The 15795-nt window shown below is 47.2% G+C and overlaps 1 protein-coding gene across 1 annotated transcript in view; it reads left to right on the forward strand.

Moving 5' to 3' along the window:
- LOC119382509 (scavenger receptor class B member 1) overlaps positions 1 to 15795 on the forward strand; it is a 51320-nt gene that overhangs the window by 16602 nt on the left and 18923 nt on the right. The window contains exons 2-6 of the mRNA XM_037650221.2: positions 1110 to 1230; positions 1992 to 2086; positions 2452 to 2618; positions 7338 to 7479; positions 12997 to 13308. Coding sequence (XP_037506149.1) covers positions 1212 to 1230; positions 1992 to 2086; positions 2452 to 2618; positions 7338 to 7479; positions 12997 to 13308 — 735 coding nt within the window. The 5' untranslated portion in view covers positions 1110 to 1211. The remainder of the gene's footprint in view (positions 1 to 1109; positions 1231 to 1991; positions 2087 to 2451; positions 2619 to 7337; positions 7480 to 12996; positions 13309 to 15795) is intronic.

A 15795-nucleotide genomic window follows, 5' to 3' on the forward strand; every position in this document is an offset into this window, starting at 1 on the left:
AGCGACACCAGTTGATGGCATGCGGAAGTGTGCAGGGTATTCTTCGAAGGGATGAAGCCACACTATGCACCGCGCCTTTGCTGATCTTTTAATACGCGTAACTACAGCGGTGGAATTCAAATGAAGACAGATGGCGTCAAGGCAAAAAAAACTTTCGCTGTTTTTACAGCGTATGTGGCCAATGGGAAGCTGCGCGAGCCTGAGCACTCAAGATCCTTGTAGCCTGGGGGCGCGCTGATATACCGACGCGTCATAGTGAGCAATTTTAGTGAATACGACCATGGCACCGTTGCGGGATGGAGATCGCTGTTTTGCATCTCTTCGCACAACAGCCGCGGTATGCGTCAATCTCACATTCGACGAAGCCTAGGCGGAAGGAAACCGAAAGATAATATATAGGATGTTCTAGCAGTGACGGCAATGATCGTTACGGTATGACCGTTATGTGTTTGTTTTAAATGTACCATACGATTTGAAAACGTCTTCGCGTACGTCTTAGCGTCGATGCGTACGGTAACATGATATGATTATTGTGGCTAATACGGGTCTTGCACTTTCAAATAGACCTTTGCCGACCACGACGGTACGGTATTTCCGTTGTGTGCCGTACGGTAAACCCGTACCAAGGTGGTAAGGTTAAGCGGAAAAACGTTTGGTTGGCTATCCTACGCTCGGGCAATGAGAAAGATGAGAGAGTGACGGTGTGTGTGGGGGGCTAGTACGATTGAGGAAAAAGCAAATGTGCGGTGAATTCGGTGCGGTCAAAGCATTTCGCACAGGCCAGACGTCCTCGGGAAGCGCAACAGTGCCTTCACTGTATTGCGATCATCATTTAGTTGCCGCGTATAAAGTAAAACATACAAGTATGAGACATCACTCGCTGACGCTTGTGTATACCTTTCCAAATGCATTTTTTAGAATGGGCCTACGCATATTAATAATCGCTACGTGCGCGTGATTCTCACATCGGCGGATTAAATTTCAGGGTTTCTCTAATGTCCTCTAGCCGCTATATGTGTGTTCGCAAATCGAACATTTCCCAAATTGTACGCTGGATTCGCTGCTGCAGCCAACATTCTGGCTTCAGTTCCATTCTCTTCTCTCCGCAGAACAAGTATGGCTCCGAAGTTATGGAAACAATGAGACTCGAAGAAAAGATCCATCGTCGGGGTAGTGGTCCGTAGAGAGTGCATCAGGCATCAAAGCTAGCAATGTTCAGCAAAAAGACAGGCAAGTATTTTCTTCGACATGCGGATATGGACAATCAAGAGCTCGTATCGCACTCGCGCAGCTTATCGACGGCGTAGAGCACAGCGTGCGAATGTGGTAGAAAAAGGGGAGAGCTCTTTTCTTACTAGATTCGCGCGCTGTGTTCTCTGTCTGCCGTCATCAGCCACGACCAACTTGCCCTAGCTCACACCCTTGTACGCAGCTTAACGTTTTGTGTGCGCAAATATTCTGCACATTGGGTATTAAACGAGTACTCCTTTTTATTGACGCAACCACAGATGCCTGCTTGGAAAAATGCCAGCGCAGCTCTCGTTAGTTTACTGGCGCTTTAAAGAGGTCCACCAAAGAAGCCCTGTCAATTAAAACTTGAGACCTTGTTACATTGCGCATTGACACAATCAGGGAGGTGGAACAAAGTGCATCGGGGCTTGAGAGGGCGACATTCATATACCTGGCATGAGAGTCGTACATTCAACCGATTCTTTAACAGTGCCGTGTGACTGGCCGCTTAGGAAGTCTATAGTTTAGACCACTGTGTAAAGTAGGTGAGATTCCTTTTAACGCCAGAAAAAGGCATTTACACGAGTTTTCAACAATAAAATCTCTTTCCCTTCTTTTTTCTGATTTTGACGTTTCTGTCCATGCCCTGGAGGGGACGTACTTATCACATCGCGTTTTTTGCTTGATTTATTTTTGTTATATAGAATAAGAAAAATATTGGGACCCCTTTCTTTATACATACCTACTTTTCTTTATCGCAGGAATATGCTGTGGCGCATTTTCCCTGATTGTGGCCGTTTTCTCGGTATTCGTGCTGATAGAGTTTGACGACTTCTACAGGGACCTACTAAACAAGGTGTGACGTGGTCACTTTCTATTGCTCTCGCATCGCTCACTTGAAATACTCGCTACTGCGGCTAGTAAATGTATTGTCATGTTATTTCACGCATTTTACTACATTTACCAACTAAGAGGTTACTGCTTTATGTGACAAGTAAACTAGTATTTAGTTAGTGAATATGCCAACTTTCTTTTTTTCTTTGACGAGTGTATAGCCGCCGGCGTTAACCTACAAGCCTCCAAGCGCGATGTACAAAAGTGCTCTTTTGGAGCCCCTTCGACCACTGACACCGTGTTGCAGTTCGCAGTGAACGAGGCTGTGCGCAGCATTGTGATTCACCGCAAGCTCGCAACTACACGCACGTACTGCTCATTTTGCAGCAAGTGACCATAACACCGGGCTCCACCGCCTTCCACGTGTGGAAAGATGTGGGCTCCTGCTTCGACATGTCTGCCAACCTGTACTTCTTCAATATCACCAACGTGGAGGCGGTCAAGGCGGGCAGGGCCAACCCTCGCCTGCGGCAAATGGGGCCTTACTCTTATCGGTGAGCACGAAATCTCTGCCACTCTTTTTTGACAAACAGGGTTAAGCCTTGGCAGTCAGCTTATGTGGAGACCTATGCGTAAAGACGGCGGGGGGGGGGGGGGGGGGGATACCACCAATCCAAAAATTTTGAATTTTTCCAGTACATATATGCACGCACACATAAAAACACACGCACGAACGTGCATAAAGTATGGTTGAACACCTCCCCCACCCCTCGAGAAAAGTTTCTGGCTGCGCCCATGGTCAGTACAGTGCAAGGGAGATTAGGCGAGTGAGCGTGTAGACCTGCCATTGACTCAGTCCTTGTCCGTTGCTGCCAGCCATTAGCAGCTGACAAACCGAAAAAAAAAATTGAGTATTATTTCAATTCATACGTATTTACGCATTTCTTGCGCACTTGAATACTTACTTCATTATCCCCGACCGCGGCTGCCGCATTTCCGATGGAGGCGAAAATGCTTGAGCACGTTAAAGAACCCCAAGTGGTCGAAATTTCCGAAGCCCTCCACTACGGCGTCTCTCATAATCATATCGTAGTTTTCGGGCGTTAAACCTCGATAGTTATTATTATTATTATTATTATTATTATTATTATTATTATTATTATTATTATTATTATTATTATTATTATTATTATTATTATTATTATTATTATTATTATTATTATTATTAATTTCAACAGCGGTAAAAAGCACTGCTACTTTGTAAGAGACTGTACCTATACTACTCATAGACCAGCAGCTCTTGCACCGGCGTTTACAGCAAGCTTAAATGTATAATCTTATCACTTGTCGGCGCGTTCATGACAGGGACTGCGGGTTTGGTGACGTGAAAGGCCGAGCACGTCTCAGCTGTGCTTCCCGGCATCAGGCGGCTGGCCCATACAGGCGCTAAGTAATTGGTCTTCATTCGTCGGCAAGGTATAGCGTCAAGCAAGCATATAAAACGAGCGCGTGGAGAGAAATTATGTAACCTGTGTTTTGCCATTGGTCAGTTACTCATTTAATTAGTGAAACAGTTACACGTATTACGAGTAGCAAGCCAGGTGATGAACCAGGCCAACGTTTCAGGGGTAATCATTAAAAATTGTTCTGTCGTTAGCAAGATAAAAAATTTCTGTTAACCTCCCTGTCTTTCTCTTAACCTTTCTCTCTCTCTCTACACATCGTATTTGCTGTTTTTAGCACGAAAGTGATGTAATCCGGGGTCCACCAAGTCCACCGTCACGGATATGACGTTGTAAAATGTACACTAAAGCCTGTTTCACATGCGAGCGACTGAGTGGTGGTGCCCGCGGCGATCGAGCGGCACCAGGACGCGCGGACGCCGCTTCGTTTCACGTGCACCGCTATTGCGCGGCGAGCTCCTCTGCGATGCGCCGCGATGGTTGCCGCCCGCGGGTTTACTTTCTCCGAGTTCGCTTGTTGTGTTGCGCTTGGGTTGCGAGTTTCATTAGCCTTCTACTTCAACGGTCGATTTTCACGCGTCTAAAGCTTGAATGATGTAAATGTGCAGTGTATCAGAGTGCAATTACACATCTTATGTAGTCACGTTTATTTGTGTTCCAGCTACCTTTCACCACGTAAGTCTTGTTGCGCGCTGATACACGTGGCCATGGAAAAGCAAAAGAAAGAGTTTTTTTTTTTGGTTTTAAGCTTTAACAGGGCTTTAGGTGGCTTTTTCTTTCGAATGCCGCAAGGCGTTGGTGCGCCGTCTGGGCCGGCAACCGGATTCAAGCGGCCCAGTCGACGGCATTGTGGGCTTGTGAAGGAGCTCGTCTCTCTTTTTGCCTATGGGCATTCCACTAAAGAGGCGGTGACATTTGTTGTCATCGGGGTACGTGACCATTCAGAGGAAGAAAATGGCAAACTATTCGAACGCGCTGGATCAGAGTAGTAAACAAGAAAAAACAGCAACATGTGCTGCGAACTACAAATGTGGAGTGCCGTAGGGTCCCCCTGTCCGGAACTATGTTGGTGCCACAATTCGATAAAAATGCAAAACTACAAAATGACACGTGGAAACGATTTGTCTGCCTTGATGGAATCGAACCCACAACCCCTTGCTCCGCAGCGCGCGGCGCGAAACGACTCGGCCACAAAGCCGACGTTCTTCATCATACTAACAGCGAGCTATTTACATACACCATTTACCGCTGGCGGTACGCGGAGCTTGGAGGCACTTGTTTTCGTTATCACCAGCGAGATGGAGCGAAGGGTGTGCTTTAAAGGTTGTCGCCCCGCTCGTTGCGAACGCGCGCCTGTACTTTGCCCTACAGGGCGTGGTCGCCTGTGCACGCGCGCTTATCTAGTGATGCGGGCGGTTTGTACGTCTTGTGCTTTCACCACAAGTTTACGTTGAAGTTAGAGTGCACGAAGGTCACTTCGCTCGGTGCAGCGGTAGCATTTGCTAAAGGAGCGCGCTGCTCAAACACAAACAACTGGGACAGTTGCTAGTTCGCGCTCGTTCTGTGTATGTTCTTTTCGTGCGTCCTTTGTGCTTGAGCAGCACACTGCAAGTTTCAAGATGCTTGCCGTTCTTCGCGTGACATTCCAATTTGTTGCTATCGTATTCATTGATTCGCCCTTGCGACGAAGCAATGAACAATGAACGCTCAACTACCTCTGGGAAGACACGTTTCACTTTCGTGTTATACTGATTCATATGACGGAGGGACCGGCCATGTTTTTTTTGTTTTTTTTTTCTGTCCGGTCACCTACACAGGGAGAACCTGGGGTTTGCATAGCGGTCGCCATTTTATGTTTATTGCTCAAGAACAGCGGGTCAGCGACTTTCTTTGCGGTTCAGAATTGACGAATTTGGCTCACGTGTCATCAAATGACCGGACCGTTGAAAAAGGTTCGGTGTCATGATGCAGTAATATTCTAATTGATCGAATGGTTATTCGGCCAGTCCTAAGCAGTATTACCTTTCTTAAGTGAGAGTTTAGAGCTCAGATCTACGGTTGCCAGGTTTGGCTACTTTGCGCCAGTTTGGCAACTTTTTTCGGCCGGTGGCGGCAGAAAAAACGTGATGGCTACTTGGCTACTTTTTGGCTGCTTTTTGTGTTTTGTTCCCTCAGTTAGAACCAATTTATCAATATTCCGTGACGCCGCAGCCGCTGGCGTTTGAGTATGCGGCGTCCAAGCATGGCTGCTAAGGCGTCTTTCGAGCGCCCACAATTGAATTAGAAACTTGCATCACACAAAAGAAAAGGCTTTTAGATGCGTTGCTGGGAAAACTGTTGCGTGCATGGGGCCTCATTTTTCAGACCACTTATTGCTGAACGGACTTTAAGCAGTAGGTGTGAACTGGACAATCGAAAGCGCTCCGCATCCTAGGCGCTCTGCACACATCGACATTAGAAATCGACTATCCACCTAACTACTTGTGTCCAGGCCCGTAGCCAGGAATTTTTTTCGGGGGGGGGGGGGGGGGGCACTTGCTGAAAACCTTGACTTTTTGAGAAAAACGCCTATTTTTATTATTTATTTTTCGTAGAAACACATACTTCATCAAAATTTCGGGGGCGGGGGGTCCCGGGCCCCTAGCCCCCCCCCCCCCCCTGGCTACGGGCCTGCTTGTGTCATTTCTTAGGATTTAAAAATTCGTGAACACGGGATGTCGCTGGAGCCGATGTTCATACAAGCGAACTTGTCTTCTTCGATGCTGCAGCCGCAGTTGCGCCTTGGAGAAGACAAGTCCGCTTGTCGAAACGTCGGCTCCAGCGACATCCTGTGTTCGCGAATTTTTCATCTTCTCTTCAAGCTTCCATCTTCCCCTGAACTTCTGCCCTTTTTTGGATTCTTAGGATTTAGTACGAACTGCGACTCGGGAATATTAACTTGAGACTTCGTCATCACGCAAGAAGTTATTGCGAAAATGACTAGAATTTATTCTTCAATGTCATTACCCTTGCAACTGTGATATTGAACACAGTTATGGCGTACTCATTTTTGTTTGCCCCTGAAGGCTGTTGCTTCTGGTTCTCTTAAGAAAAGCCATGCACGACGCGTGAAGCGAGTGTCACTGGAGTTTCAGAATGCGGCTGCGTTGCTTCAGTGCGTAAATTTTGGAAATATAACGTTGGTACCCAAGAGGTTAGTGTATGACGCAGGCACAGTGCCACTAAACGGTAACGCAAAGATTTGCGTACCGTATTCGAAAATTGACTATTATTGCAACAGCGCAAGAGACTTCGTTATCCCGCAGAAAATAATTGCTAAAGTCAGCAACTCTGAGCAATTCTGCTTTGAAGGGTTCATGCTCCACGTATTCAGATTTTCACCAAAAGCCTCTTGGATTCAGTCATTTAAATAGGAACGTCGCTATGGTTTGCACCCACGCATGGCTACCTTTCGCTAGTTTTCGCTTTTGGCTATTTTTTTGTCCTTTCGACCTGGCAACCCTGCTCAGGTCTATGCATGTTTTATGCTTGCAAGCTTAAAGCTGTCCATGTTTTCGAGCAGACGCATAAAACAAGGTGCCGCGAGAGTGCGTGCGTGCAGAAGGGCGTAGCGATTGTTTGTTTGGTGAGGCTTCCAACAAGACCTGTTTATTTTCTCGGTTCGCGGCGTATAGAATCGCTGTTACTTAAGGGACACGTGTGTCGTTTGTAGAACTTTATTTGTTTCTGCGGCGTAAAGGTATGTATAGCATCCGAGTGGCAGAGTTCCTAATTAATGGCAATATCTTGCTACACCACTCATCTCTGCAGGATCGAATGGGTGAAGGACAACATCACGTTCAACGACAACGGAACTGTGTCCTTCCTGGAGAAGATGATCTTTCATTTCGACGAGGATAATTCCGCTGGCACGGAGGACGACCTTGTGACGACTGTCAATGTGCCCTTCATCGTGAGTTGTCCCAGACAGCGACTATCTCGCGCCTGTATGTAAGCCGCAGACCGCAGCTCCTTTTCTAATGACGCGTTCAGAGTGACACTGTGCTACTGCGAGTACGTTACTCTCTTAATTGCAGTGTCAGAAACAATACATGTGTGGTTGTGCGTATACGTGAAATGAGCGTGCTCGTTTTGGCTGTGTTTACTTTGAAATGTTGCACGATGAATTAAGCTGCTAAAATCAACGACCCTATGCTCTAAAGATCTTGCCGTTTCATTTTCGTACAATGCAAACTATATATTCTTAAGATTCCAGCATCGAAAAGCTAAAGGACCTGTTCTATGTTACAGGTAAAGATGGGCATTGTCGCTGTCCACCGTAAATACGTTCGTGATTTTATCAATAATATGGCGTCGCTCAAGAGAGTAGTGAGAACTCCTATTTTTAAAAGAGGGAAAAAGGAAACCAGTCCGGGCGGATGTGTCTCGCAGTTACGGCTTTACTGGCCTGTGCAGCCAGCTGAATTTGGTCCACGAGGACCAGCTGGCTCTCCCGGTCTTCGCTGGCAAGCCAGGTTTTCCATTGAGTGCCGGAGCTTTGCGCTGTAAGTTGTCAAGTGATATTGAGGGCCTGATTTTACAATCCCACATAGTGTGGGCGAGAGTTGACCTTTCCGCACCGCGGGCAAGCGTTCTCGTATGCAGCGGGATATATGCCGTGTATAGCGCATGTAAGTTTGGATAGATATGTATTGGTGTACAGGCGGCGCCAGTCCCTGGCCGGCGATCCCACGAGATAAGGCTCCTTCACACCGCCGACTAGCAACGGTCGCGCGACCGTTTGCGACTGGCGGTCAAAAAGCGACTCCAAGCGACCGATGTTCACACCTACGTGCGACCTATATATGTCGCCACATAAAATTCACGTCTGCTCGTATATAGCTCGCATTGCCATTGCCCCGTAAAATAAGGTGACGTCCTGTTCCTGCGCATGTGATTGGCTCAGAGGTTTGCGCCTGCAGTCGCGCGACTGAAAAAATCGAGCAGCGAGCGACTGAGCCGAAGCAGTCGCTTTGCGACCAAAACGGCCATTTGCGACCGTTTGCGACCAGTCGCTTTGCGACTAACTTAGTCGCGCGACCATTGTTAGTCGCCGGTGTGAACGAGCCTATGTGGATGTGGTCCTCTATATTACAGCAGAGCTTTTATGCTCGAGGTTCGCCGTGTGTCGCAGATAGAAAATTATGATCACGAAACGGCACGCGCTCTCTTCCTCTTCTTCGTCCTTTTCTGCTTCGCTCCCAGAACACGTGCGCCGATTTCTACGGCGTGTGATGTGATAACTCTGATGGCCGAGTGAACGAGTAGAGAGAGGGAGAGAGAAAGGGGAATTCTTGGCGAGGAGAGATTCGAACCCGCGTACCCGCGTACCCACGATCCGAAGCCGAGTGCCGTAACCACTCGGCTATCTAAGCACACTTGTAGAGCATACCATAGTCTTGCTTAATATAGCTAGGGGGTGGAAAAAGGAAGTGGAATTAAGAAGAGATGTGAGGGTGAGGACGAGGGAAAGGAGTACAGAGAGAGCGAAAAGAAAAAAGGTAGACAGAAAGATAAAGAGAGAAACAGAAAGAAAAGGCAGAAGGAGATGAAAAGATAGACGAGAGAATGACTCCAGAGGAAGAGAGAAAAGGGGAAGAAAGAGAGAAAAATATAGCAAGACAGAGAAAGAAATACAGAGAGAAAAAGATAGAAAAACGACACAAAGAAAAAGATCGAAAAAAAAAAGATAGCAAGCATATCCATGTGTGGTATAGGCTATAGGGCTCCGTGTTTTCGAAGTTTATTTTTCTTGAAATTCGGAGGGTGTTTTTCGGAGTTAATTTTTACGCAGGAAATTCGGCGTTCATCGGAGTTTATTTCCCGTAAATTTCCAATTCTCCGAAATTCGGTGTTTAATTTTGCATTATAAGTTGTTGCAATGAGTTCTTATTAATTTTATTTCCAATGAAAAATGCGTTGCATTGTTGCTGATAATCCTTTTTCTCCATCCTTTCATTTTTGCTCACTTCCTGTTCATTTACCCTGTTAATACGGCTGTGTATGTGTACTTTTGTGGGGGCAGGAGCTAGACAAGCTGCGTCTCAGCTTTTTCTCCCAGTCTCCCTCATCTTCTTGATGAAAAATAAAGGACCTATTATTATTATCCTCAAGAGCCCTAAATTTTAGATGAAATGATATCTGAACACGAAAACATGCGAACACACTAAGTGTATTTTAGATGCCTGGAAGGTTTGAACGCACAAACACATACACATAGAATCGCAAATACTTGAATACAAAACACCTGCGTTTGTTCGTATTCAACTTTAAAGCTTGTTGTAGTAGACCCAAGCATATGTTACGAGGTTGCTGCCGCATATGGACATGCGCCCCTTTCGAATGATTCTCAGCTTTGAAAAAGCCCTTTGAAGGTTGAAAGGCCCTCTTAAAATCGGAGTTTATCGGATAAATCTGAATGGTCAAAAATTGTACCGGAATTTATCCGAAAACACTGAGCCCTAAGTTCTATTTGTTCTTTATTTATTTATCTTTCTTTTTCTTGTGTGTGTGTGTGTGTGTGCGTGCGTGCGTGCGCGCGCGTGTGTGTGTGTGTGTGTGTGTGTGTGTGTGTGTGTGTGTGTGTGTGTGTGTGTGTGTGTGTGTGTGTGTGTGTGTGTGTGTGTGTGTGTGTGTGTGTGTGTGTGTGTGTGTGTGTGTGTGTGTGTGTGTTTTCCAGGACACATATGGGTGCCACAAATCAGCGTTCACTAGGGCCGTCCGATGCTCGGTTTGTTCATCTTCAAACAGCGCACATACTCAAAGATGCAACAACGAAATGACAAAGCTCGTGTCATCAGTTTTCTTGCGCCTTCGCTTGTGTGCGCTCTTTGAAGATGAAGCTACACCAACTAGCCCAAACTGCTACGCTGCTCGTTGTGTAGTTGCTTGAGGCAATCGGTCAGCCCGTTTGTTTCCTTCCATCCAGACGTGCGGCGGGCTCCATTTAAGTGCGTGTGTATGTTGTAAGGCCCTCCGCAATATCCGGGCGACCGCTCGGGAGATTAGTGGTGTAAGAGAACCCTCCCCCCACCCCCCCTTTTTTTTAGATGTGAAGCATCTTATGGCGGAGTTCAATCCGGTGGTGGTGGTGGTGGTGTGCGGCGTGACCACCCTTACTGCGCATGCGCAAACCTTCTCCACTTCTCCACTCCCCTTTCCCTCTCCACATCACCTCTCCCCTTCCCTTTCCCCCTCTCGTTTCCCTTTCCCAACCCTTCTCCACTTCCCCTCTCCACTCCTCCTCTCCCCTCCCATCTCCCCTTTCCCCTTCTCCACATCACCTCCCCCTCTCCACTTCCCCTCTCCCCTTTCCCCCTCACCACTCCACTTCTGAAACGCGGGCTCTACATGCCGAAACACTGCTTCGCATCGCCTCATGGTCCCCTTTAGCGGGAGATGGTGTGATTTTTCGTTTTTGATTGGCTGACGCGACTCGTGATTTACGCAGAACTCTGTGTAGTTGAAGTAAAGTATCGGCAAAAATGCTTAGTCAAGCTAGAATACATGACATAGCATTTCTGTACGTTTTTATGTACTGTGGCGGCATCGCATGAAAGAAAGCATTACGAAAGTAAAATACGATTGGTGATACCGGTCAGCTCGGTTTCTGAAACTTATACATGCGAATTCACAGTGTAATAACAGCGACCGCACAAAGCTAGTCGAACTTTATTAAGAAAGCAATTGTGTTGCAATCACAATTAACGGAATGCCCCACCTTGAAATTTTGGTTTGTACCTTTCCTGAACAAGGAGCATCAAATTTCAAGGAACTGTGTTCATGCGGCTTTTGACTCCCCATGAACTGAGCTTATTGTGGTAAATGAAGTGCTTACACTTGCAATTACGAGGAATAAAATAAACAATGAATAAAAGGACGGGAAAGAAAAGCACAATTACAAGTTAATGATGACGTGTGTATGTGAGCGTAGATGTGCCTGCGCGTGAGTTCGTGTGCGTACGTGAGCGTGTGCGCCCGCATGTGTTTCAGACAGTGATAGCGACTGCAGCTGGCTTTAACTCAAGAGCATCTTTTAAGGAGAAAGAAAACAAGTCTATAATTGCAGACAAGAACTCCTGCGACGCGTGTTCAGAGGACGAACTCGTAGCTGGAGGACATCGCTGCTGGATGACGGCCAGCACCATTTTCTCAGCGGTCGCTTCTGGCATTCAGTTCACTGTTAATTCTCTCTGTCGGCACTAGGGCCTCTTCCTTTGGCTGCCGTGTTTTCTTCGGTTGAAGGAGAGGGAAGTTTGTTGTTGTTTGTCTTTCTCGACTCGCGTGGCATCACGGAATGAATGTTCGATGCGCCGCCAGGCTTCACGCAAGAGAAGCTATTTTTATAATACGCGATAGAGAGAACACACAACGCAGAGGCGGACTGCAGCCGTCTTCCTGTCTAGCTTGTTTCGTGGTCTTGCTAAGTCCGCGCCGCGTTAAATCTTTCATAAACATCCGGCGCCATGCCCTGTCACATAAATCCACTCCTCTACTATCGTACATCCCGTAATCTCCAGTTTTAAATGTGTCGGCATTTCTATGGCGACACAACGATAAAACTCTCCGTCTGTCCCTCTGTCACGTAATACGTTCATCGTCATAAAGAAATGGTCGAAATAAACATTCTTCGCGTTGATGTGTTTGAACCTGGGCCTCCACGCCTTGAAGGCGACTGTCTTAATAACCGGGCTGCACAGGCTAAACACTGCGCTCCAAACACCATGCTCCAAACACCACGCTCGCAGAATGTGAGTATATCTGAGCCATATGGATACGTGGTAAAAACATAGGTCGGCAAACTGACTCATGAGTCGACTCACTCAGAATCATCCAGACTCAGATAGGGCCGTGAGTCTGAGTGATTCCGGCTGAGCAATATGGTGGTGAGTTTGAGTCTGAGTGAGTCAGGCTTGAGAAAAAGCTTAGCGAGCCCGCGTCCGAGTGTGTCCCGTTGAGGAAAATTTCGGTGAGTATGAGTCCGAGTCAGCCTTCAGGGTAACATATATTTCTTGAGTGAGTCTGAGTGAGCTCCAATTTTTTTGCCGACCTATAAAGATAACACTTGTAGGGAGGCTTTGAATATCGTGATAGAGGAATAAAAGCCCTCTAGAACAGCACGTAACGCCGACATGGTGGATTCGATTCGAACCACCAGGAAAGCTTATTTTGCGAGAATTTAATGGCGAACTCTCGTTGCGGTGGTCGCGGCATGAGGCTCCTGTGAGCCCGTTCCAGACACTGATGAACGATGGAAAGAATACTTCCATGTTGATGCCACCCTGTAAAGAGCGTTAGGGGGGAAGCCTGCAGCCTACAATAAAAACTCTACGCTTACGCATCACTTAGACAACTCCAAAAGGAGATTCTGCATATAATTATTTCTTTTTTTTTGCTTTTTTTGCGTAAAATTTGCGTATTTCTCTTACAGGCGACACTGCACCTCCTGAGCGGCCAGGGTATGTGGATGCGTTCGATGGGGCGCATGGTGCTGTCCAGCCTGGGCCAGGAGCTCTACCTAACGCGTACCGTGCGCGAGCTCAGCTTCGAAGGCTACCCGGACGTGCTCATGAAGCTCGCCGCAGTCGCGCGTAAAAGCAGTGACGGCACAGACGGCACAGCGGCTGGTGGTCACGGTAACATCGATATCGCCAGCGTCTTGCGCAAGGGCTACCGAACCCTGGTGGAGTTTCTCAAGAACCAGCCCGAGGACGCGGCCGGACGCTTCGCTTACATGGCAGGGGTACGTCTGCGCTCTTCTGCCACGGCGCTTTAAACACAATCACGTTGTTATCGTGAGCACGCAGTCCACCTAGGGGAGGGGCAAATTGTTGTGATAGTGGTTTTATATGAAGGGAAGCTAAATTCTGCAACCCATCAGGGTGAGCAGCGCAGAGGGACAACTGTTGTTCCTCCGCAAGATGCACGTGGCGCCGAAGGAGAGAAGAACGGAAAGACAGGGAGGTTAGCCAGTACTCAGACCGGCTGGCTACCCTGTGCTGGGGAAAGTGGCGCCGAAGCTTTCCCTAGTCACGGCCGGGCTGAGGGGAGACGCGCGATCTTACACACACAAAGTACAGAGCGACCAACCCATGCAGTGTCTAGGCTACTGCGTTCACGACAAGCTCTCACAACGTGGTATTGGGAGGCACGTCTTTCCGAGCTGGCACTGGGGAGCCAAGTGGTGAGCTTAAACCAGGCCCGGCGAGCTCCGCGGCCAGTGGGACTATACAAAAAGAGAGCTCCACCCGGGATTAACCACGGAGTTTCTCCATGCAATAAAGTTTATTCTCTCCCCTCTAGGCCGGCCGTGCCATAGTAGACAGCAATGTCAGAACCCGCAGTCTATAGCGAGAGGAATAAGCATTCAAAAAAAAGGGGGGGGGGGAGGCAGAAGTTTAAGTGGGGAAGGGGCTGCGGCTTATGACCTTCCTTTATGTTCATGCGTGTGTTTGTGTGTGCATGTGTAGTTAATACGTATAAAAATGCAAAAAATTCGGGGAGTGGGGTTGACCCTCGTCCCCCCCCCCCCTCACCTCCGCTGCAGCAGGAGGGTTACCATTGCCAGGGGTTGGGCTTTAGACTGCAGGCAAGGCATAACTTTTTAACCCTCGGACAACTCTTGGCGGCTAGAAGCTTAGCGAGACTTAGTGTGTTAGTGTAATATTTCATTGTTTTGCCTTCTTGTATATAGTTAGCACCAAAAGTCCTTGAATTAAAATTAGTCACGGCACAGAAACAGGCTTATTTAATCACAAGAGCCATGGCTTTGCATTATGAGTTAGCCTCTTACCTCAGATGAAAAAAACATTTTCAATCCTAGCTCTTTCCCTAATGGGCGTAGCGCAGGACGTGCATAGTGTCAATTTCATTCATTCATTCATTCATTCATTCATTCATTCATTCATTCATTCATTCATTCATTCATTCATTCATTTTATTTAGACAAAAGGAAAGTTTGCCTAGGTTGAAGGGATTTGCGTCATGGATGACTGCAACTGTCGAAGACTCGTTTTTACGCCCTATTATAATATTCAACCACCGGCTTACTTAATTAACTTATAATTGTTGCGCTTTCACGTCCCAAAAACATATGATTATGATAGACGCCGTAGTAGAAATTCCGACCACCTGGGGTCTTTTAACGTGCACCTAAATCTAAGCATGCAGGCCTCTAGCATTTGGCCTCCATCGAAATTCGGCCGCCGTGGCCGTGATTCTATCCCGTGACCTTCGGTTCAGCAGTCGAGCACCATGTCCACTTGACCACCGCAGTGGACTTTTTTATTTATTTATTTCTTTATTTCAAGAACTCTCGTCGCACAGACGAGTCCAGACATGCCTACACCTTTCGTCAAGCACAGCTCAAGCGTTCTTCCTTCGCCGGGTTTTTATAACCACGTGAGGTTAGCCCTTGTTTCGTGCGAGAATTCAGCCAGGAAAAAGAATTGCTAATTGACGTGCTCTGTTCAAGAGACGTCGCCGGCAGGTGTTGTATGTTTCTCCTTATCTCGCGCCGCTGAGTTTCTCTCACGCGTGACGAGTCGGGCCTCTATCAATCCAAGCGTACGAATATGCATTCTCTCGTCGCAGCGATAACTTCCCGGTTTTTCCGTGAGACGATCTCACGGTCCAACTCATAACACTTCCGTAATCGCCGAGCGGAGCGAGTACCCGTTTCGGTCCACTTTTAAGAATGGGTGACTGTAGACCGTCGCGGTTGTCCTTCGTGTTAAGAGCTATGACGTCATATACGGTCTTGCGCCACGTGTGTGTAATACCCACACCAGTGGTTATCGCTTGCACATACGTGAGGGTTAATGTAAAAAAACAAAAACAAAAAAGGACTACATGCTTTGGCGATAGCCTTTAAATGAAAGCACGAGATATTTCCTGCAAATCTGAAAACAGCAATCGGCGCTGATGGTTTAATTATCGCGATATTCGGAACAAAATCTGCGAGGGCTCACTCTTATTCCTGTGCGGATGAGCATTCTCGCTCACAAAATTTGACATCCTACTGCATAAAGCCAGCACATGTGCCCAGCTCTACAGTTTACAACCAGTCGTATCCGGCATTCTTTCCTTTACGACCCAGTTCAAATGACGCACAAGTTACAGATCTATTGACCAACCAACCAATTGACCCTCCCATATTTCCTGAGTGTTTTTGACACGAAAGTGCTCCTATACGATTTTATATAACTTATAAAACATTTTCTTGTCTTTC

Source organism: Rhipicephalus sanguineus, chromosome 2 (assembly GCF_013339695.2).
Source record: "Rhipicephalus sanguineus isolate Rsan-2018 chromosome 2, BIME_Rsan_1.4, whole genome shotgun sequence".
Taxonomy (NCBI): domain Eukaryota; kingdom Metazoa; phylum Arthropoda; class Arachnida; order Ixodida; family Ixodidae; genus Rhipicephalus; species Rhipicephalus sanguineus.